This window comes from Salmo salar, chromosome ssa21, assembly GCF_905237065.1.
Source record: "Salmo salar chromosome ssa21, Ssal_v3.1, whole genome shotgun sequence".
In the NCBI taxonomy this organism is placed as follows: Eukaryota; Metazoa; Chordata; class Actinopteri; order Salmoniformes; family Salmonidae; genus Salmo; species Salmo salar.
The window spans coordinates 10,094,488-10,108,989 of record NC_059462.1 but is presented as its reverse complement, the minus strand read 5'-3'; the positions used below and the strand labels follow the sequence as shown (position 1 = coordinate 10,108,989).

Sequence of the window (14,502 nt, the reverse complement as noted above, 5' to 3'; positions counted from 1 at the left end):
AGCTCTCGACCCGAAACCTGCCCCTTCGCCTGCCCTGCCGGAAGCTGGTTCCGCAGTTTGTGAGGCCATTTAAAGTCCTGAGGAGACTGAACGAGGTATGTTATAGGTTACAGCTTCCCCCTGATTATCGTATTAACCCCTCGTTCCATGTGTCTCTCCTCAGGCCGGTGGTGGCTGGTCCGCTCCAGCAGTCTGAGGTGCGGGAGGTTCCTCCGCCCCCTCTGGACATCGAGGGGGCCCCGGCATATACTGTGCGAGCCATCATGGACTCAAGGTGTCGGGCGAGGGGCCTTCAGTACCTCGTGGAGTGGGAGGGGTACGGTCCGGAGGAGAGATGCTGGGTGCCGGTGGAGGACATACTGGACCCTTCCTTACTGCAGGAATTTCACTGTCTCCACCCAGATTGCCCTGCGCCTCGTCCTCCAGGTCGTCCCCGAGGCAGGTGTTGGCGCGCTGCTGGAGCCGCGCGTCAGGGGGGGTACTGTCACGACTTCCGCCGAAGTTGGTGCCTCTCCTTGTTCGGGCGCCGTTCGGCGGTTGTCGTCGCCAGCTTTCTAGCTGCCACTTATCCACGTTTCTTTTTCCATTTGTTATGTCTTGATTTTTCACACCTGGTTCCCATTATGTTATTGTTATTTCCCTATTTAACCCTCTGGTTCTCATTATGTTTTGTGCGTGATTGTTTCCTGGTTTTTGTGTTAGTCTTTTGTGTTAGGGTTTGTTATCCCTGCGTGGATTTATTGGCTGATTATTTTTCAGAGTAAAGTACGTTATTTTACTCAGTTCTGTGTCCTGCGCCTGACTCCGTCCTCACCTCTGCACAACTGACACTTGACAGTAAGAAGTAATGCTTAATTTCATTTCATTTTTGTGACCTGCATCTTTCAACCAATGTATGTTAAAATAAATAATTTAGATACAATAGTAAAAACAGATAAACAGTCCTAAAACTGAACATCAAGAATCAACAAAGAGCCTACCCTGCCATCAAAGGCTGAGTGATATGGCTTGTGTATTATTATAGTTCAGGGCTCTACTCTGACATTTTTTACAAGGAGTACATGATGTGCTCCTAACATGCTGACCAGACCGCCTGTGTTGCGTGGGCGAGCGTTGCGTGAGCGAGCGTTGCTGTCATGAGTGCCATCTTCGTATTCCCTGTCATAAATCAGCCAAGGCGCAGCGTGCCGGTAGTTACACATATTTATTTAGTGAACCTGAACAAAACAAGAAACGGGTGAAACAGAAACAAACGTGACGTACTGGGGCTGCAATAAACACAGCTGCACAAAAACAAGATCCCACAAAAACAAAGGGAAAAACAGGCTGCCTAAGTATGGCTTCCAATCGGAGACAACAATAGACAGCTGCCTCTGATTGGAAACCATACCTGGCCAAAACATAGAAAACAAAACATAGAATGCCCACCCACCTATCACACCCTGACCTAACTAAACAGAGAAAACACAGCTCTCCTAGGTCAGAGCGTGACAGTTGCAAAATAAATTTACACATGTTATGGTGCCTGGTTAGACTGCAAAATCTCCTTCCAGACTCACATTAAGCATCTCCAATCCCAAATTAAATCTAGACTCGGCTTCCTATTTCGCAACAAAGCCGAAGCACTCATGCTGCCAAACATACCCTCATAAAATGGACTATTCTACCGATCCTTGACTTAAGGCGATGTCATTTACAAAATAGCCTCCAACAAAAGCCCCATATATTCCCCACCACTGTGACCTGTATACTCTCGTTGGCTGGCCCTTGCTTCATATTCGTCGCCAAACCTACTGGCTCCAGGTCATCTATAAGTCTTTGCTAGGTAAAGCCCCGCCTTATCTCAGCTCACTGGTCACCATAGCAACAACCACCTATAGCACGCGCTCCAGCAGGTATATTTCATTGGTCATCCCCAAAGCCATCTCCTCCTTTGGCCGCCTTTCCTTCCAGTTCTCTGCTGCCAATGACTGGAACGAATTGCAAAAATCACTGAAGCTGGAGACTTATATCTCCCTCACTAACTTTAAGCATCTGCTTAGAGCAGCTTACCGATCACTGCACCTGTACACAGCCCATCTGTAAATAGCCCACCCAACTACCTCATCCCCATATTGTTATTTACTTTTGCTCTTTTGCGCCCCAGTATCTCTACTTGCACATCATCATCTGCACATCATCATCTCCATTGTTAATGCTAAAATGTAATTATTTCACCACTATGGCCTATTTATTGCCTTACCTCCCTAATCTTACTACATTTGCACACACTGTATATAGATTTTTCTATTGTGTTATTGACTGTACATTTGTTTATCTCATGTGTAACTCTGTGTTGTTTTTGTAGCACTGCTTTGCTTTATCTTGTAATCAAGAGGAAGATGGATGGTCACAAGCAATCAAACAAAGCTGAGCTGCTTTCAATGTGAAAGACTGGTGGAGAGCATGCCAAGACGCATGAAAGCTGTGATTGAAAATCAGGATTATTCCACCAAATATTGATTTCTGAACTCTTCCTCAGTTAAAACATTAGTATTGTGTTGTTTAAAAATGAATATGAACTTATTTTCTTTGCATTATTCGAGGTCTGACAACACTGCATCTATTTTCTTATTTTGACCAGTTGTCATTTTCTGCAAATAAATGCTCTAAATGACAATATTTTTATTTGGAATTTGGGAGAAATGTTGTCAGTAGTTTATAGAATAAAATAAAAATGCTAATTTTACCCAAACACATACCTATAAATAGTAAAACCAGAGAAACTGATCATTTTGCAGTGGTCTCTTAATTTTTTCCAGAGATTTATAACTGGCCAAGAAAGTAGCCTTTCTTGTCAATTTGACCAACTTCTGCATTTGGATACAAAAAAAACCTGACCCCAAATGCTCTGTGTGACCACTGGCCATTCTTTCCTGATAATGACAAAATCTACCCGCATTTGGCGGGTTTTCATTTCTTCCAGGACAACCTTGGTACGTGGCTTAACAGAGTTGACTGGATGCGAGGGAGTAACAGAACTGACATGTTACAGAGTAACAGAGTTGACTGATAGATGTAGGATGTAAGAGAACTGACTGGTTACTCAACTGACTAGTAAGGTGAGTGAAGGATAGGACATGAGAGGGTAATGGAGCCAACTGGTAATTCATGTGTTATGTTACTAAACTACAAGATGCAAGCTGATGTGGCATACTCTTCTCACCAGATTGTCACTGGCAGGTTGAGGATGTTCAGCCCTCAAGGGAAGGCTGTGCTAATACTGATAGAGACTGACAAAGAGAGAGCATTGCGTGACAGTGGCTGACTGTGACACACACACACACACACACACACACACACACACACACACACACACACACAGCAGACACAGAAAACAACAGCTGGGGTACACATTCTATGTCACACTTCACACATGTGCATACTTTACCAGTTGTCTCCCTGTAATGTTTATACTGCTCTTCATTAGCTGGTTACACGGAATAACAAATTATCAACATGCAATGATGCATAAATGGTCATTTCCCTCAACTGACAAGATGGAGAGAGGGAGAGAGAAAGAGAGATTCGTATCGGCATTATTGCATGGAATGTTAACTAATGTAGGAAAGTTACACGTTTGCTGGGTAGATACAGGATAACTGCCAAAATCAAGGAAACACTTGAGTAAATGAGGGATACAAAGTATATTGAAAATCGGTGATTCCACACAGGTGTAATTCCTGAGTTAATTAAGCAATTAATATCCCATTATATTTGGGTCATGTATAAAAATGCTCAGTTGCTACTGTGGCTAGAAGAGATCTCAGCTACTTTGAAAGAAGGGTCTCTAAGGAGCATATTGGGTTTAAAGGGTGTGTGTCAGTCACCAGATCTCAACCCAATTGAACACTTATGGGAGATTCTGGAGGGACTCCTGAGACAGCATTTTCCACCACCATCAACAAAACACCAAATAATGGAATTTCTTGTGAAAGAAGGGTGTCCCTCCAATCCCTCCAATGGAGTTCCAGACACTAGTATAATCTTTCCCAAGGAGCATTGAAGTTGTTCTGGCTTATGGAGGCCGAACACCCTATTATTAATAACCCTTTAACTGTTTTCTCAACTGGCTGGCAGAGCATGTTTTGACTGTGGAATTAATGGGGGATATGAAAAAAAATCTTGAACTGGATTGGTCAACCCTCCCAGGCCTTCTGCACCAATTTACATAATGTGTATCCTTTTAGGTTACTGCAGTTCAGACTTGTGGCACTCTAACTTGCCACTCGGAGGGCTGGAAGAAAACTCAAAATCAGACACCAAAGATATGGGATAAAAGGCAAGAATTCAGTTGGTGAGGGATAAATCCTGTTAGAGATGTTGAAGAATAGGAATATGTAAATAAATAGTAAAAGGAACTAAAGGAACTGAACTGATTCCACTTATCATCTATACTCTTAAACTATCCCTTCCATCTAACCAATCATCTGTTCTTTGCATCAATTTGTGTCATTCATTCATAGCAGCAGTATTTCATCTCTGTCACACTAATCTTTAGCCTCATGGACTCAGGAGAGGCAGCATCAATCAAAGCTTTGATTTGATTTACACTTTTCCATTGATTCTCCTATCAACCATTTCATGCATCCCACATATTCACCCTTTGCAATCTATATTGAAAAACAATATAAACGCAACATGTAAAGTGTTGGTCCCATATCCCAGAAGTGTATTTCTCTCTAATTTTGGCATTATTTTTATTCAAATTTGATCCAAATTAAAGATGTGATTTAAAAAAATAAAATAACATTGGGTTGCAGTTATAATATAGTTTTATTAAAGGGGAAGAAAACTCCAAATAAACTACACTGAACAAAAATATAAACCCAACATGTAAAGTGTTGGTCCTATGTTTCATGAGCTGAAATAAAAGATGCCCGAAATTTTCCATTACTCCTTTGACAAGATAATCAAATGATCCCAGACATTTTCCATACAAAAATTGGCAAAAATGTGTACATAGCTGTTAGTGAGCATTTCTCCTTTGCCAAGATAATCCATCCACCTCACAGGTGTTGTCACGTTCGTTTGTAGAAACGGACCAAGGCGCAGCGAATGTTGAGTTCCACATAATTTATTAATAGTGAAACTTAACAAAAAAAATAAACGAACAATGAACCGTGACTACAGCAGTGCTACATACACTTACTCAAAATACAATATCCCATAACCCACAGATGGAAAACATGCTACTTAAGTATGATCCCCAATTAGAGACAACGATTACCAGCTTCCTCTAATTGGGAATCATACACAATCACCAACATAGAAAAACAAACCTAGAACCCCACATAGAAATAATAAACTAGACTAACCCCCCAGTCACGCCCTGACCTACTCTACCATAGAAAATAAAAGCTTTCTATGGTCAGGACGTGACAGGTGTGGCATATCAAGAAGTTGATTAAACAGCATGCTTACTACTTAAGTGCCTTATGCTGGGGACAAAAAAAGGCCACTTTAAAATGTCCAGGTTTGTCACACAACCCAATGCTACAGATGTCTCAAGTTTAGAGACTGTGTAATTGGCACGTTAACTGCAGGATTGTCCACCAGAGCTGTTGCCAGAAAATTTAATGTTAATTTTTCTATCATAAGGCATTTTAGAGAATTTGGCAGTACGTCCAACCAGACTAAAAACTGCAGACTACGTGTAACCACACCAGCCCAGGACCTCCACATCCGGCTTCTTCACCTGCAGGATCGTCTGAGACCAGCCATCTGGACAGCTAATGAAACTAAGTAGTATTTCTGTCTGTAATAAAACTATTTTGGATTGGCTGGGCCTGGCTTCCCAGTGGGTGGGCCGCCCATGGCTGCACCCCTGCTCAGTCATGTGAAATCCCTAGATGAGGGCCTAATGGATTTACTTCAATTGACTGATTTTCTTATATGAACTGTAACTTGAAATTGTTGCACGTTGCATTTATATTTTTGTTCAGGAAATATTCTAAGACAATACCAAAAGATCAGTCAGGTCTGAGTTAATGTAAAATATCATATAGTTGTTAGATCTAGCCTACTTATTCATGTTCTTCAACATTAACTATTCACAAACTTTTACACAAATTTGGATAATTTGCCTAAATAGTTGATCTGAGAACTAAAAGATAAACAGTAGCTTAACGATTGTCCTGTTCGGATTAAAATCATTGTGGGAAATTAGACTTGAATCAATAGGCATTCAACCATTCCATTGTAAACATTATTGTCTGGTTAGCTAGGTAGTTAGCATAACTTAAGTGCAAATTTTTCTACATTGTAATTGACACGGTGCAACCTTTAGTAGGCTGCTGCCAGGATTCAGCTGTGGTACAGCAAAGGCAGCCGGTGATCATGGTTCTCACATGGAAGTAAAATGATGACTTTTCTCATGATCCCCCCCAAATGACATGTAACTAAGTTCCTTGATTTTTTTTTTTAGCACGGGTGCCTTTTCATTATCTGGATAGACTCTAGCTAACGTTACACCAATCAAAGCAGTGGAGCGTTTAGTGAAGCAAAACTTTAGTGGTCAAAGCCTTTCATCTTAGGTCGACAGGGAGAGTAGGTTCGCAAAATTCTATCCTATCATATTAAGACATTTTACCATTTACAAAATGGTCATATATATATATATATTTTTTTTTTAATAAAGATTAGCTAAAAAACAAGTGAAAATTGACAAGTTACCCAATGGATTATGATCATTTTCAGGAAAAAAGTTAAGTTTGCACCGCCCGTTGTTATTTGCTCCATGGCTCAGGCAGCCAAGTCAACACAAGGGTGTTTGGCTCATCTTAGTCACAGAGAAGAATAACATGCCTGCCGTTTATGATTAATAAAAAATGCCATGCTGATGAGTGGTAACATTTAAATAAAACTCAGCCCTTAAACGAAACATAGGCTGAAAAAAATGTGAATGTCTTATCATAGGAAAAGACACCACATTCACACAGATTTGCACGAAGTGGGCAGTTCAGATTGGTCACTTCAAGCCCAAATAACTAAAACGATGACTTATTGACTTAAATCGTTGTGCAACATCATACAGTAGGTAAGCTCTGATCATCGTCTTTTAGCTCGAAAAAGTGGATTTCTACTGGTGTGGGCGTTTAAGCACTACAAGAGAGACAGGTCAACTTTACAGCAGCTACTAGCTACTGAGACCGAGAGCACACAGCACAGCCAAGGTCGTCAAGGTTTTATTGCTAACCTACAAAGTACTACATGGACTAGCTACTACCTATCTCGGCAATATGGTCCTGCCGTACATACCTACACATACGCTACGGTCACAAGACACAGTCCTCCTTATTGTTCCTAGAATTTCTAAGTAAACAGCTGGAGGCAGGGCTTTCTCCTATAGAGTTCCAAATACTACTTGTTGAAAAAAAATGTACCCCTTTTTCTCCCCAATTGGTAGTTACAGTCTTGTCTCATCGCTGCATCTCCCATACAGACTCGGGAGAGGCGAAGGTCGAGAGCTGTGCATCCTCCGAAACACAACTCAACCAAGCCGCACTGCTTCTTGAAACAATGCCTACTTAACCTAGAAGCTAGCTGCACCAATGTGTCGGAGGGAACACCGTGCACCTGGTGACCGTGTCAGCATGCACTGCGACCGGCCCGCTACAGGAGTCGCTAGTGCGCGATGGGACAAGGACATCCCTGCCAGCCAAACCCTCCCCTAACCCGGACGATGCTGGGCCAATTGGGTGCCGCCCCATGGGTCTCCCAGTCGCGGCCGGCTGCAACAGAGCCTGGACTCGAACCCAGAAACTCTAATGGCACAGCTAGCACTGCGATGCAGTGCCTTAGACCACTGCGCCACTCGGGAGGCCTAGAGCTCCATTTTTATGGAATGGTCTGCCGATCCATGTTAGAAATGCAGACTCAGTCTCAACCTTTAAGTCTTTACTGAAGACACATCTCTTCAGTAGGTCCTATGATTGAGTGTTGTTGGCTCAGGGTTGCAACGTTGAACGGCAAAGCACTGGAGAGACGAACCACCCTTGCAGTCTCTGCCTGGCTAGCTCCCCTCTCTCCACTGGGATTCTTTGCATCTGTCCTATTAAAGGGGCTGAGTCACTTGTTGCTCACACTCTTCCATCCTTCCTGTCCTCAGGCTCGTGCGGTGGGGGAGATCTTTGTGGGGTATACTCAGCCTTCTCTCAGGGTAGTAAGTTAGTGTGTTGATCCCTTTAGTGGTGTGTGGGCTGTGCTTTGGAAATGTGTGTGGGTTTATATCCTGCCTGGTTGGCTGTGTCCGGTGATAACTTTGGACAGTGTCCCCCAGCCCCCCGTCTCAGTCTCCAGTATCTATGTTCCAATAGTCTATGTGCCGGGGGGCTAGGGTCAATCTATCATATCTGGTGTAATTCTCCTGTCTTATCTGGTGTCCTATCTGATCTTAGGTATGCTCCCTCTAATTCTCCCATCTCCCATTTCTCTCTCTCCTCCCCCAGCACAATTAAGGCTAAACCGCCTATTTCTACAAATTATCTTCTTGAAATACGATTTTAAACTTAACCCTAACCCTAACCTTAACCACACTACTAACCTTATACCTAACCCTAACCTTAAATTAAGACCAAAAAGCCCATTTTAGTATTAATGAATTTTTACGATATAGACAATTTTGTGGCTGGGGTAACTAGTGACAACCCACAGGCAGAGCGCGTTGTGTGTTGCTCTTAAAAGGGTTCGTGCGGAAACACAGACTTTTGAGTGAAGGAATGGAGATGCGATTAAATGCGTAAAAAACATTTACGCTTTTAAAGATATCTAACATTAACTGTATTTAACACATTACCTTCATCTGCCCTAGTTTTAATATAACCTTGCACGTCTACATTTGCACTACCACATACAGTATAGCTTCCAATCTAAACTATTTAAAGCAGAGATGGGCAACTCCAGTCGTTGGTGTCACACTTTTGCCCCAGCCCCACCTCACACACCTGACTCCAATATTCAACTAATTATGGTCTTCAGTTTAGAATGCAATTAGTTTATTAATCAGCTGTGTTAGCTTTTGGGCTGGGGGGAAAGTGTAACACAAATCAGGCCCTCGAGGACTGGAGCTGCCCATCAGTGATCTAAAGCCACTCTCTCATCTTGATCATCTAAATACCTACAAAGCCACACCACGATCAATTTCACGTCTCCCATTTTACACTCACTGTCTATTTGTTATCTCATCCTATTTGTCTGGGGTCCATTTTGTCCCATTTATTCTCAAAGCCGTACTCATAAACCTGGCTTTCTGACTGGTTTGACGCAATGTTATCCCTCTCTATCTCTTGCCTGAGGTCAGCTCTGTGAATAAGATGGTGATGCGGAGATAGTGGAGAAATTTCACTGAGGTGATAAAATATTGATGGACAGAAAGCCCTTGCTTCTTCCCTGTGGCCAATTGGGTGCATGCGATCGAAGTCAAGCAGTTAAGGCCAGAGAGGAATCTGAAACAAACAGCCCAAATGGCATCAGGAAAGCAGGAAAGAAAAACAGATTGTAAGTTGGTTCTCTGGAGCGTCTTAGGGAGTCGGCGTCCCATTCTCTCAATGTGATCGTTATCTTGTCTGTACAACACAACCATAATCAGATTCACTTTTGCTTCACTTAACACGCTTTATTCAGAGATCTGCTCTTCCAGGCTCTTACTTTAACATGCAAGCACCATCCAGCAGATAAGGAATCAATACAATGTAAATATGTACCAGAGGGATAGAAAAGACAGTACAAATTCAGTATCTGAATTTGCATAATCAGTTGCTGGTATACACAAAGGCTGGGATATGAGACATGCAAGCCTGGTTCTGTTTGACAATGAATTATATAAGCTTGTTTTACTGCGCCACATTTAAAGTAGCTGGCCAATCAGCGGTCTAAAGGAGGATGAGCTGGTCAATCAGCGGTCTTCTTGCGTGAATATTTTTAATGACTGGTATACACCCACAGCATTCTGTTGTTGAGGTCCGCCCACACCATTCCAGCAGAAATGCTGATTTTTAACAAACTTTTTTGGGGGGGAAGGAAAACTATTTCACTCAAATTGTAAGTAACTATAGGTCATATATCATAGAAATCTTTAAAAAAGGTTGAAGGCAGGTGAGGGATCATTCATCGTTTTGCTGACGAACCAACTCAGCCCTTTGTTTTCGCTTTACAGAACCGACTGCAGACTTTCAGTATATCAAGATCTTGTTAATGTCTAACATGATTTTGAGGTAGTGTTTATTTTTGTGTAAGTGTGCTAAGTGCCTCCAACAAAGCAGTTTATTTCTAGGTGTTTTGAAGCATTCTTACTCATACCACATATACAGTATATACTACATAGATATAATTGATTACGTTATTTTGGGAACAATGAAACCAAAGTGAGAGACTGTATCAATGAAGCCTAACTTTGAAAATAAAGACACAGGCATGATCTCCACATACTTTCCCTAGACCCTGCCACAGCTTTGTGTTCAGTTACAAATATGCTTAAATAACTAAATATTCACATGACCAGCAACAATAAACTCCCAACAGTGAGACTTCGTTGCCAATCTACACAACCTTGTTTAAAGAAGTAAGGACATGCACCATGTCACACAACATTCTGCTCACAAAAACATTGCAACCAAGTTCAATCAAATTATCCATCATCCAACAGCTATTGCAGAGTTGTGGTATACGTGTTGGCACTTACCGTTGATCCATTTGGCCTCCGGGTCGTGGGCAACAAACTCAGGCTTGAACAGATCTTCCACTGTGAGTTTGGTATCACTTCCAGCTTGGCTGTCCGCTTAAAAAAAAGCACAAAATGTTTTTATTAATTACACACTCTATCATCACTGGGATCTCAATAATGATCAAATCATTATTTGATCATTATTGAAGTTTCCAGCATTGTTTATTCTCTCACAGAAGGAGCAAATAATAGCAATAAGGCATATGATACTAAAGGAAAAGGGGTGTATTATTGCTTCTTTTTTGAATTTGTGAAGCTTGCTGCATCAGTCTTTCTAAGGAACTGGAAGACATTTTCGAGATCTTGGGGTTACCCAGAATTTAGGGTCATCAAGTCAGTCTCCGATCAAAGTCAAGACTTACTCCTTGGTCTTGACCTAGAAGCTATCCCAGACATATGCCGGCAAGAGGTTGCCTCTAGACACTGATCTAAGGTCAGCATTATGCTGTTGCTCCTGGTCAAGGTCAGCATTGGTGGGTAAGTTAATCTGATTCTAGATCTATGTTTATAGTGTGTTCTGTATAGTAACTAGTAACTATACATGTTGCATCCAGCTGTTTATAATGTCTTAGGTCTGTGATTTAGTCAGAAAAATGACACAGATTAATATACCAAGGACTAGAGATGTGGAGTGGTCTGGAAACAGGGACTTTAATCTAGGGCAGTTTTTAAAGCTGTTGGGACTCTTGAGTGTGATGCTTACTTTAGCCTTTATGAATAAAATAAGTCAGGATAAAATCTTATCAGAAGATTGGATGCACTTGGACAGCTTCACCTGCTCTAGAGGCAGACACTTTGAGCAACCTTTTAAATTCAGATGAAGAGGGAGCCAGGGATTTAACAGAGAGCGAGGGAAGGTTGGAGGGGTGAGGGAGAGAGAGAAAGAGAGGCAAAAGTAGAGAAAGAGATATAGAGAAATGATCAGTGTTTCCCTTATAGTATATTCATTTAGCAGCATCGTCTGCCATTCCAAAAAATATGATTACAAATATATATATACAGTACGAATTAAAAATTTGTACACACCTACTCATTCCAGGGTTTTTCTTTATTTTTACTATTTTCTACATTGTAGAGTAACAGTGAAGGCATCAAAACAATGAAATAACACATAGGGAATCGTGTAGTAACCAAAAAAGGTGTTAAACAAATCAAAATATATTTTATATTTGAGATTCTTCAAAGTAGCCACCCTTTGCCTTGATGACAGCTTAGAGTGTCTAGTTTGAGAAACAGACGCCTCACAAGTCCTCAACTGCCAGCTTAATTAAATAGTACCCACAAAACACCAGTCTCAACGTCAACAGTGAAGAGGCGAGTCCGGGATGCTGGCCTTCTAGGCAGAGTTCCTCTGTCCAGTGTCTGTGTTCTTTTGCCCATCTTAATCTTTTCTTTTTATTAGCTAGTCTGAGATATGGCTTTTTCTTTGCAACTCTGCCTAGAAGGCCAGCATCCCGGAGTCGCCTCTTCACTGTTGACGTTGAGACTGGTGTTTTGCGGGTACTATTTAATGAAGCTGCCAGTTGAGGACTTGTGAGGCGCCTGTTTCTTAAACTAGACATGTACTTGTACTAATGTACTTGTCCTCTTGCTCAGTTGTGCACCGGGACCTCCCACTCCTCTTTCTATTCTAGTTAGAGCCAGTTTGCGCTGTTCTGTGAAGGGAGTAGTACACAGCGTTGTACGAGATCTTCAGTTTCATGGCAATTTCTCATATGGAATAGCATTCAATTCTCAGAACAAGAATGACTGACAAGTTTCAGAAGAAAGTTATTTGCTTCTGGCCATTTTGAGCCTGTAATCGAACCCACAAATGCTGATGCTCCAGATACTCAACTAGTCTAAAGAAGGCCAGTTTTATTGCTTCTTTAATGAGCACAACAGTTTTCAGCTGTGCTAACATAATTGCAAAAGGGTTTTCTAATGATCAATTAGCCTTTTAAAATGATTAACTTGGATTAGCTAACACAACCATTGGCACACAGGAGTGATGGTTGCTGATAATAATGTAGATATTCCATTAAAAATCAGCCGTTTCCAGCTACAATAGTCATTTACAACATTAACAATGTCTACACTGTATTTCTGATCAATTTTATGTTATTTTAATGGACAACATTTTTTGCTTTTCTTTAAAAAACAAGGACATTTCCAGGTGACCCCAAACTTTTGAACGATAGTGTATGTAGTAGGCATGCACGCACACACAACCCATACACGCAATGGTAATTAAAATGGTTGTTATCCTACCGGAGTCTCTCAGCTGTGTAATAAATAGCTTTCGTAAACATGTTTTAACTGTAAAATATTAAGCCATTAATAAAAGAGGACGTTGTTAAGCCATTTGTAAACTACTGTCGAGAAGGACAGCTGCTAATGGTGCAGAGAGAGAAGGGCCAAATGATTTTGAATGTCAGCCATGTTGGCCCGGGCTGGATAACTACAAAGTACTTCTGTTTGTAAATTATGTGGCAGCCAAATGCAATAGATAGCTAGTCCAGCAGATACTCAAGGGATTTTAAATTGTCTGGAGCACCAGGGGACAATGTGGTCTCTGTTCATCTGTGAGTCATTCCAAAGATGTCTGAGTACGTCACTCAGCATAAACTGTTCTTAATTGCAGCAAATTGAGGATGTTGATGAACAGCTGAGTGCTGAAACTAAGTCAATATACAAGGTGCAAGCATCACAATTCCAAGTTAAGAATGAGTAGCACCACTGAACATGTAGCCCAAATGTAATAAAAAAGAACATTGAGATACTGTATGTTAGGCAATTATCCAATTTTGGTGCTGATTTCAAGATGCTACTGTCACCGATAGCTTGCTAAGCCAAAGCACAGGCACAGAACCACCTATGTTGCACTAGCTATGTAAATCCTGCATAACACAAATCTGTTTGTTAGTATACTTATTATATATGCCCAATACTGTACCTGGAGTGAGGAGGATGACCGACATGGTGATAAGAGAGCAGACCCCCAATATAACCAGCAGAGCAATAGCAATTCCTTTCCAGTTCCTGTCAGGTGGAGCTCCCGCACCAAGGTCCTGTAGAGAAACAGAGAGAGTTAGGGAGAGAGGGGGAGAGGGAGAATGGGGAGAAAGAGAGAGAGAGCAACAGTTGTCAAAAGAGCGTTCTGGAAAATAACTTTCAACATCTTTGGAAAACACCAAAGTTCAGCTAAAAGTAGACATACCTAGCCTCACAGAACCACAAAACATAGGGATGAACACACAAAAGGATAACAACCCCACATAAGTGTTATAATTTTGAGCCCATTTTCTTCCTAGCTCTATTTTCTTGCTTCCATCCATACAAACTATTTTCAAGACCACAGATTGTCAATATATGAGTTCTTCTATGTTGAGTCAAAGTGTTATGTAGGAGCTTACAATAAACATACCCATAACGTAAAATTGCTGGAATGTCAAATTGAAAGCCAAATCCAATTCCCAGATCACAGACATTGTGCATGCCATACACATTCATTTTGAAGCAGGGACACAATAGGAAGCAGCATGAGTTAGCATGGGTTGATCCCTATGATACAATGTAAACAACCTAAGAAAAAAAACACAATAGTAAAACAGCACAGTGTGTTAGGATTAAGTGCTGGTCCTTGTGTCACAATAGCAATGTCAGTGATTGTGACAATGTCAATGACAGCAAAGTAAATGTTTACTCATGCACTAGGTACAGGTGAAGGATCTCAATTTGACCGGTTTCTCAAAGCAGGA

The 14,502-nt window shown here is 41.4% G+C and overlaps 1 protein-coding gene across 4 annotated transcripts in view; it reads right to left on the bottom strand.

The window, feature by feature from the left end:
• LOC106581700 (inactive dipeptidyl peptidase 10) overlaps positions 1-14,502 on the bottom strand; it is a 318,157-nt gene that overhangs the window by 128,331 nt on the left and 175,324 nt on the right. For all 4 annotated transcript variants that reach the window (XM_014163942.2, XM_014163943.2, XM_014163945.2 and 1 more), the window contains exons 2-3: positions 13,698-13,812; positions 10,721-10,816 (exon numbers count right to left, since the gene is read on the bottom strand). In XM_014163942.2, coding sequence (XP_014019417.1) covers positions 10,721-10,816; positions 13,698-13,812 — 211 coding nt within the window. The remainder of the gene's footprint in view (positions 1-10,720; positions 10,817-13,697; positions 13,813-14,502) is intronic.